Raw genomic sequence first — 10,268 nt, 5'->3', positions numbered from 1 at the left:
CATTCTCTTAATGAATAGAATGATTTGTTCTAATGGTGTTTGTAAGTAGGATCACAAGTCTGCATCTTGTACAGCAATTAACCACTGAGAAGAATATATGCAGTGTATTATTTGTTGAAACTGTACTTTCAATTTGATTTGAAACTGTCTCATTGCTATATGTTTATCAATAAAACTTTGAAAAGAAAAAAAAGAATTAACAGATATATAACTGTGGATCAAAATATTTAGAATGTGTAAATTTTTAACAATGTATTACAATAAAAGATATTGTCATTAATCCCCTTCAAAGTAAACCACATCCCTCACTTCAAACTCATTTACTGTATTGTCATTTCCTAAAGCAATTTTGCAAGTGGTCCTTCGTTGGTGTTTTAATAAAATGTGATCATAATTATGGTACACGCTACCACAGTATACATACTGTTTAACGGAAAGGCAAGTTCATAAAAATAATACAATGTCATTTATCTTTACCAGATCTAGCACTGTACAACTTCCTGCTTTTCGAAAAATTAAAATGACTATGAAAAATAAACATGTTGGAATCAATTCAAGACATCCAATTATAATATTGCAACAAAAGCACTCATGTAAAGAACTTGGTGAATTGCTTCAGAAAGTGGCAAGAACAATATAAAATAAATGTGTTTGAAGCGAGGGGAAAGATTATGAGGGATTATTGACAATGTGTCTTTTATAATAAATTTTAATTTAAAGATATTATTACATCATCCATGTAAATACAGAAGCTCCTTAGCAAGCAAAAAAAAAAAAAATTACTTTTTGTTGTGGTCCTATGACTTGTACTTTAGTACTAGATATGTACTGGGCACAAGAGAAATAATAATTGTACTAATAAAGGTTTTACTTTCCAAAAGAATAAAAGAAAGTTGGAAGAAGGGCCTGGACTTTGAAATAGTGTTTTAAACTAAAGCTATATGAAGTCTGTGGATTAAACAATAAATTTCTAAATTAAAAAACTGAAAAAAAAACAGTAAGAGTAACTAAATTATTTCACTTTTTATGTTTTATTTCTATTTTCTATTGGTCCATTATTAAATGACATGGAAATCAAGCCAAACAAAATTCACACATAATATTTTGTAAGGAGTACATACAACACTTTTGTTATTGTTATATACATATTAGTTACTAAATTATTTATTAAAATAGCTAAAATAATGTGTTTGGGATATATTTTAAAATTACATAGAAGAAATGAAGAATGTGGAATTTTAAATATTGTGAGGTTAAATTTATAGTAACGCCTTTTTCCTTAAGGATAAGATAGTTGAAAGATGCATTTTATACCTTATAAAAAAAAGGAACTCATGAATAAACTACATATGACAAATGGGATCCATGGCCAAGATATTAAAAAAGACATCCAAAACAAAACAACAGCCAGATGTGGTCATGCATAACTGTAATCCCAACACTCAGGAGAATGAGGCAAAAAGACTGCTGTCTGAAGGCTAGCCTGAGATACATAAGCAAGTTAAAGGCCAGCTTCCACTACATTGTGAGATCCTGTCTCAAAACAACAACAAAAGTAGATAATAAGAACCATTTACTCAATAGATAATTATCTATTTTTTTGCTATTAAGCAAGTAAATGAACATCAGATAATCCCCGTGGTCATTACAAAAATAATCTTGTAAAACAAGTATAAGTACCAAATAGAATGAGCAGCCCTAGCACACACTAGGAGGAAACTCTCATTCTATTCCTAACACTTCCTAGATCTAGGGTGGCAGGAATGCTAATGAAATACTTTTTTAAAATAGGTCTACCAGTTATCTATCTTATTCACCAATTTCATTCCTTTTCTGGAAAAGCATTCTAAAATTTTCATTAGATTCTGATCTAAAACTGGAGGGCAATTTACAAAGGTAGAATTCAGAATAAAAAATCTGCTTAGACCTGAAACATAAAAGCTTTCACTGTAAAGGTGATTAAGAGGATCTCATTAAAGTATCTCAGTATTCAATATATTCTGAAATAGAGAAGAATTATAAATTACTAAGCAATAAGGGCTGGCAAGATAGCTCATAGGACTAAGCGCCTGCTTAGGCAAGCACAGGGATGGGGTTTGATCCTCAGTACAGCATGCCATGTTGGCCCCACCCTCAGGCATACCAAACCAGCAACAGAGTCTGGACGTGGTGATGCATGCCTGTAATCCCAGCACTGGGGAGGCTGAAAACAGGAGGATCACTATGAGTCTGAGCTGCCTAGTGAAACCTGTACTAAATAAATATTTTTTTTTTAAATTAAAATTAAAAAAATAAAAATAAAGTATGAAGCAATAACCCAGTTTTTACTGAGTACTTCCCATTAACATAATTTCACAGGGCTAAAATAAAGAAGGAAATAGCAGAAAATGTAGTTTTAAACTTCAACTAAATTAAAGAAAGAAAACCAAGAAGGTAAAGTATAACTCAGTGGTAGAACATTGTGTAACAGGCCCAAGATTTTGGAGTCAATCCTTAGAACAAAAAAAGCAATAAATAAATAAAAAACTAAAACTTGCAAATTATTTAAGGGTCAAATATGGACTAGTACCTTATAACTTAAAGGTTCCAAGAAATTACATGTGCGAGTTTACCACAAAAATGATTTTACTGCTTATGTGTACCATTCCAGACTATAAAAAATTATTTGAAAATTATAAAAATTCATTTAAAAAAATTCATCTTAAGTGCAATATGAGACTCTTAAAAGTTGAAGAAAGCAGTTTTTTAAGCTATAATCAAGAAAGATACACAGTAAACTTCAATCTATATTTTAAAATAAAATTGGTCCCAAAACTATGTTAGCTCCAAATTTGTCAACATCTTACATCAACATCAATGTGCACATCTACAAAATGGAAAAATGTCAGTCTTTCTTTTTATAATTATTAAAAATTATGTTTAAAATGAACCATGCTGGCCTGCAATGCTGGCCCTAACCCCTGGGTGCGCTGAGACTGCAGTTGAGACTGGGTGTGGTGGTGTGCACCTGTAATCCCAACGCTTGGGCAGCTGAAAACAGGAGAATCACTACAAGTCTGATCTGTGTAGTGAGACCCTGTAGACCCTGCACTAAATACAAAAAAAAAGAAAAAAACTACAGTGGGCTATGGATGTAACTTAATATTGCCTCACATATGAAGTCCTTGGGTTCGATCCTTAGTAACACAAAAAAAGAACTATAATACACCATTTTTATTTGAAATTATTTCATATTCTATGTAACACTCATGGAATGATTTTAAATTTCTAAAATTTATTAATTTTCAGTTACATTCAAAAGAGCCGATGAGTTAAAGGAATTTGAAAACTTGACCTACAACATAAATCCATAAGTATAAGACTACTTGTTAAATACCCATAGACTACTACTACCTGCCAATAAATCTGATGAGATCCAGGGATTGGTATAACATACCCTCCAAGTAATGTTAATGAACAGCCAAGTTTGGAAACACAGACATGAACAGAGGTAGAGTCCAAGGCATGGATAAGTAGTGACACTGAGGGTGCTATCCTACTCCCATCAAATGAGAGTGCTTTTTAAAACAATCTGCTAAGCAATAAAAACAATAAATCAGACTAAAATGGATTCACTTTACCATTTTCAGGAATACTAGTAGAAGGTCCTGGTTCTCCAGGTGGCTCCAAGCTATCCAGTAAACGATTCACTTTATTTCGAAGTTCTACCAGTTCTCGACGGAGATATTTCACTTGACTTGATTCAAGGGGTCTTGGTTGGCCATTAACTGAAATAAAATCATTAGTTTAACCTACAATATTTAAATGGCAATGGAATACTCATCTCTGACAAAACTAAACAAAAAAAGGGCATACAAATGAAGGACAATTTCATATCTGTATATACAAAATAGGATGGATATACAGCTACTTTCTCAATTCAATGAGAAGAAAGATTTGTACTAGTAGTGTTTGGACAGGATATCATGTCTGCATCTTGTACTATGAATAAGCACTACAAAAACAACAATATGCAATGTATTCATTACTGAAACTGTCCTATTAATTGGTTTTGAAACTGTCTCATTGTTATTTGTTTCTCAATAAAATTAATAAAAACCAAATAAATAATAAAAATAAAAAGGACATACATCAATAGAACATGCAATAAGTGAAAATACATTTAAAAAGTGAAACAAAATCAAATTAAACAAGATACCTATTGTTCCTTAATTAATTTGTTAAAAGAAAGAATTCTTTATTCATAATAACCTATTTTTTTGTACAAAGAAATTCATCAGCCTTTTTTTGATGTGAGAACTAAAATTTATGAATTTACTAGTAAAAAGTTTATTAGAGAAAACAACTGGGCCAGGGAGATAGCTCAGCAAAACCAGGCATGGTGGCACGTGCCTACAATCCCAGCACTAGGGAGGCTGAGGCAGGAGGACCACTACAAGTCTGAGCTGCACCTGTACCAAATACATAAATAAATAAAAAACAACTATAGTAAGATGAAAGTTCTATTTTAATGGAAATTAAGTTTAACTGATATCACTTTAAATAGAAATTCTGTAACTTAATTATATTTTACAATACTCAGTATTCTTGAAATAAGACAAACACAATTTACTCTCTACATGATGAGTGAGTGATTGATTGATTGATTGATTGATTGATTGATTTTTGTGGTACTGGGGATTGAATTTAGGACCCTGTGATCACCAAGCAAGCACTTATACTACTGAGCTATCTCCCCAGCCCCTCTCTACACAATGCTAAGATATGTGACTGATAAATCTATTCTCCTTGCCTAGTCTTAATTTTAAAAAAGTTAATGAAAATAGCTGTTCTAAAAAAACTAACCTATTAAAAATGTATCTGCAGATATATTTAAAACCTATGTCAACATTTTCCTTCAAAGCAATTGTTTTACAGCACATAATCCACAAAACCAAAAATTACTTTACAAGAATTGGCTCTTTTGCTTTTTAAATCAAGGCCACATTACTTTATTTAATTACCCACTTTGTCCAAATGAGTTTCAGTTGACTAAAAAGTGATATCCTGTATATATTGACAAAGACTATCACTACTAGACTGGGGGGGGGGGGCTCTGAACATAAATCTCAATGTAGCAGTTCATAGATTAAAATGTTTTATCAATTATTATATCCATTACTATATACACATACATACAAACTTCAGAAACGTATAGTTAGAAAAGAACAGCTATGTGATAAAAAGGTTCAGGGAGATTCTTCATTATCTGTTTCATATATTACAGCACCCATACAAGCTTTTAGAGAATAATCCACCACTAATTCACAAACTCCCTGTTGTATGGAAGTTCAACACTATCTTCTACCTACAGCAATTAATCACTGACTTTCACTAGACAGTACTATTTCTTTCCAGTACCAAGAAGGACAAAAAGAAGCTCTTTATAGCCAGGAACTAGTCTGGTACTGTGAGTTATGCTTTAATATTGCCAGAAGTCAGATTAACACGCAGAGAAAGGCTGTGTGTTACTTCCTGTTGAACACAAACATTTTCAAAGAACATCAACATCAGACAAGACTACTCCACAATCATGAAAATTCAGAGAGAAACAAGAACAAGACCAAACTATAAAAATGACCAAACATCCACTTAACCCAAATCTAAGTAACTATTTTACCAACTGCAGCTATAGCCTGAATTCATTCTTACCACCTTCTACAGGAGATTTAGTAAGATTCATTCCTCTTACTTTCTATTTACTAAGATAATCAGACTTGCTCCCACTTCCTGATAACATTCAATCAAGGGCAGAGCCCTACTTCCTTGAACTTACCCCAAATTACCTAATACCTACAAAAATTTCTAACATACATTCAGACACCCCATTATTCTTCCTGGAGCTCATTCTTCCTTACTGCAGCAAATCAGTAGGTCCAACTTTGTTCAATTACACATGTGTTCCCAGTGGTCTCTATCTGAGCACACTGATGTGCATCTTACCAGAACTTTTAAGAACTCTGCTTTTATAATCCTATATGTGGTTTTAAAGAATGTTTTAGTATTTTAATGTTTTATACTATGTCTAGAACAAAAATGTCATTCAAATTATCCTTTTTGATGTATATAATTATAATTAGTATTCTAGTTACCTTTTATAATTTTTTCAGATGAGGGTGCATATTTGTTGTATGATAATTGCTCTACATGACAGATTCATTATATGAGGTTAAAGAACTTTTATTCTTGGTTGCTATGACTGTTAAATATGATTCATGTGTGAACTTTTTCTTTCTATACAAAGAATATGGTTCAATTTTCTCCTTCAACTTGTTATACAGAAAGTAGTATTTGATTTTCCTATGTAAAGCCATCTTATACCCCCTGGACTTCAGTCATGGCCAATTCATGTTTTCACACTCAATACTGAATCTTATTTGTTAATATTATTTAATATTTTCATCTAAGTTCATCAGTTACAGTACATTTTCCTTGGGTTTTTCAGAGGAAAATGTGATATTTAGTTATGCTTAGGTTATACTAACACCGTAAGTTAGTTCATACTGTCTTTGACAATTTTCCAGGATAGTTTATCTAATTTGGAATCAACTTTTCCTTAAATTTTTGCTAGTGCAACTGATTCACTCTCTATAATATTCATTGGAGAAATCAATTCCTCCAATTTCTTGAAACATTTTCTGCAGTAAGTTTACTTAGAGAAATTGTACATGTCACCTGCTTTTAAATAGTAAGTCACAATATTCATAACAAAAATATTGTAAACTATAGTTAAGCTTTTTTTCATTCCCAATATTGCTTATTTGCATTTTCTTTTTATCTTTCTATTCTCAGCAGAGGCTTACCGTAAAATTGTACCATATTAAAAATTATTAACTATAGTAACTCCCTGACTTCTAGTTCATTTCTGTTCATTATTTTTTCCTGAAAACATATCTGGATTTATTTTTGTATCTTTTTGTAACTTTTTATACTTAATACACAAATTATATATTTCCACTTCAGTTTAACAAGATAAATGAGGCTATAAATAGCCCCAGAATAACTTTAGCATCCTCCAAAATCTGTTATATACAAGTTATTATCTCTCTCTAATTTCCTTTATAGTTTCTTCTTTGACTTATGGCTTTTAAAAGTATTATTTTGTCTCCAAAAATATTGTGTTAAGCTGGGGGATTTGTTTATTCTATGGTTTCTTCTAATGGGCAAGAAAAAAATAATCTCTAGGATGTATCTTCTATTTTCTTTCCTATGGTACTATTTGAGCTCACAGGATCCAAACCATATAGTTTAAATTTAAGCCCAGCCTCCAGTAGTAATTACAGGTCTTAAGGAAGACCTCCCAAAGAGCTGACAGCCCATCACATAATAGTCAAAACTCCTTTGACCTTTCATGTGCCAAGGAAGAGATTTATTTTCCAAAATATTCTTTTAAAGTACAGCCTACTGAGGTTCTAGGGTCCAGGACCTATATTACATAGACACCAAATAACAATTTATTCTATTATAGAAGCTAAATTCTTTAGCAGGACTACCAATAACACTGCAAGCGTTAGCTTTCGGTATTGAGGTCTTGGTTTTTAGTTCTATTTATTAGGCCATCAACTTTCTTGGGAAAGCCTAATTGTGTAACAAAAAAAATGTATTTCAAACAGTTTGTCTAATGTGCCCTCAATGCTTTGTAGAAAAAGGGAGATTCAAATAATATGAACTACCTTATACCTGGCCAACAGTAGAATTTTGGATTCATTACTGTAAAAAGATACTTTTTAAAACATTTTTTAAACAAGTTGTACTTTTTGAAGTCTCACAGTAGTCTTTCCTAGATGAAGACAAATTGATAAAATTACATTAACAGACCTTGACCTTATCTTATAAAACACTAATGTTCAGTATAACCATTTTTTTAAAAAAATGCTAAATAAAACACTAAGGAAAATTGGGCAGCTCTTTAACTCTTTCAAGTGTCTTTTTTTCTTCTCTGTGATACTGAAGAGTGAATCCAGGGTACTATGCGTGGCAGGGAAGCACTCTACAGCTGAGCCAAGACCCCAGTCCCTCTGCCTTATAAATCTATGAAGATCTACATGAAACGTTAAAAGATTAAAATTTATCACTTTGTTTTCAAAATAAAATATATCATATTATAAAAGATAACTATAAAGTCTTAGAGAACTCAGAATTTTAGCCCTGGAATTATTTTTAATCTGATATACAAGTGGCACAAATTGTTATTTAAGGTAACAAAGCACACATACAACATAAAAACATATCAATTTTCTAGTCATTTTCTAGAAACACAAATAATCTAACTCAAAAATTCTGATATGGCTGTATCAAACTACAATGTTGTATTAAAGATACCTAAATTATATCTAATTTCAAGAAACAAAATAATCTTAACTGTTCTTACTGGATTATACTTCTATCACATAAGAAAGCTTCAAGCAACTTAAAATCACTCCTTCAATGTAAAATCTTAAAAATCTTTTGAATGTTCTAAGATCTTAAAAGAAAAAACCCTAAAGTTTTGAATAAAATTCCAACAAATTGTAAATGTATTAGAAAGTTTACTACTCACCAAATAATGTTAGTTTCAGTATTCTACTACACTGGATTGCAAAGGAAAGGTCAGAACTATCAAAAATTGTTATAAGATCTCCATCTGAAATGTAAGAAAAAAGTTTAAGATTTGTAAAAGTAGAAAATGAAGACAAATGTATAATTAAAATCCAAAATGTATAACCACAGAGCATAATTAAAATCTCTCATTAGAAACTTAAAGCAAATATATTTTTGTTAAGAAAGATAATTTTGCTAAGGTTAAAGTATAGTAGTTAAAGTACACTATGTACTTTTACTACTACAGCAATATTAAAACTGCTTTAGACTGAAATCTTTCTATTTCAAAAACTATCAAAACCAAAGGTAGTAAGGATTCACAAAGTTCAAACCTAAATTCTAAATACAACAAATTAGTATGAACATACAACAAATTAGTATGAAATACAACAAATTAGTATGAACATAAGGAAAGTCATATAGAAGCCATAAAGGTTTTTTTTTTTACAAAGTAGTTTAATAAATGAATAATTTTTTATCACTGACCTTTTTGATACTAAGATAAAAAACTACCACCTTGCACAGAGAACTGTGAAATCCTCCAGATCCCAGAGATAAAATATTGTAACTAGCATACAAATTTTGTGTTTTAAGAGTTTTCAAAGGATTTAAGAGAAAAACGTTCTCTAGAGAGCAAAAACAGAAAAGCAGTCACAAATAAGGAGCTGGTCAGGGGTCTTTGCAGCATATTTTCACAAAGTTAGGTTAAGATTTGTCTGAGCAAGGCTTAAAATCTGTTGTAAGGATGGTCTGCTACTCTGATTTTAAACTCAAGCAGATTTAGGAGAAAGAGGGCAATAAAACTCATACATAAGCACTTCAAAATTGTTCTTAGCTCCTTATAATCAGATCCACTTCCTTCAACACATACGTTTGATGTTCAACTCTCATCTCTAATCATAAACACATTTTTATAACAATAAAGGATAGCTATAAGAAAATAAAACTTCCTGTAAGTTGCCTCTTTTTTTTTTATTTTAGTACAGCATCTACAGGGTCTACAAGGTCTCACTACGTAGATCGGACTCGTAGTGATCCGCCTGTGTTCAGCCTCCCAAGAGCTGGGATTACAGGCATGTACCACTTGGTCCAATCTCAATTGCCATCTCAGGGCAGGGCTGGCACAGCATGCCAGGGATCGAACCCCAGCGGCTGTATCTGCCTAAGCAGGTGCTTTAATCCGCTGAACTATTTGGCCAGCCGTAAGTTGTCTTTTTTTTTATTCACTGAATCCCACAAAAGAAAGAGTATCATCTCTGTCAGCAAAAACTTTACAGGAGCTATCTCTCCTCTCTGTGCCCAATAAAATATACTACACTGGTACCAAAAAAAAAAAAAAAAAAAAAAATTCAAAACTTTTATGTTGTTGTTTGGTGTTTTGAGACAAGGTCTTGGTGTTTTGATACAGTCCAGGCTGACCTTGAATTTGCTATTGTACTGTCTCAGCCTCCCATAGGTATTCATACTACAACAGCTTCAAAACACCACAAAATAGAAATACAATGTGGTAACTACACATAGAGGACAAATGTCTTAGAGGACACTCCACACTGAAGATCTACAAATTGTACACAATTGCTCTCTCTGTTTCGACAGTAGTATGAATTAAGAATAATGCTTGCTCACTCTCTCTCTCTCTCTCTATATAT

The 10,268-nt window shown here is 31.9% G+C and overlaps 1 protein-coding gene across 1 annotated transcript in view; it reads right to left on the bottom strand.

Annotated features, from left to right (window-relative positions):
* Tfg (TRK-fused gene) overlaps positions 1-10,268 on the bottom strand; it is a 36,780-nt gene that overhangs the window by 20,699 nt on the left and 5,813 nt on the right. The window contains exons 3-4 of the mRNA XM_023721296.1: positions 8,579-8,662; positions 3,621-3,767 (exon numbers count right to left, since the gene is read on the bottom strand). Of these exons, the coding sequence (XP_023577064.1) occupies positions 3,621-3,767; positions 8,579-8,662 (231 nt within the window). The remainder of the gene's footprint in view (positions 1-3,620; positions 3,768-8,578; positions 8,663-10,268) is intronic.

This window comes from Octodon degus, unplaced genomic scaffold (assembly GCF_000260255.1).
Source record: "Octodon degus isolate 3935 unplaced genomic scaffold, OctDeg1.0 scaffold00081, whole genome shotgun sequence".
Lineage (NCBI taxonomy): Eukaryota > Metazoa > Chordata > Mammalia > Rodentia > Octodontidae > Octodon > Octodon degus.
This window is presented reverse-complemented; position numbering and strand designations above follow the sequence as displayed.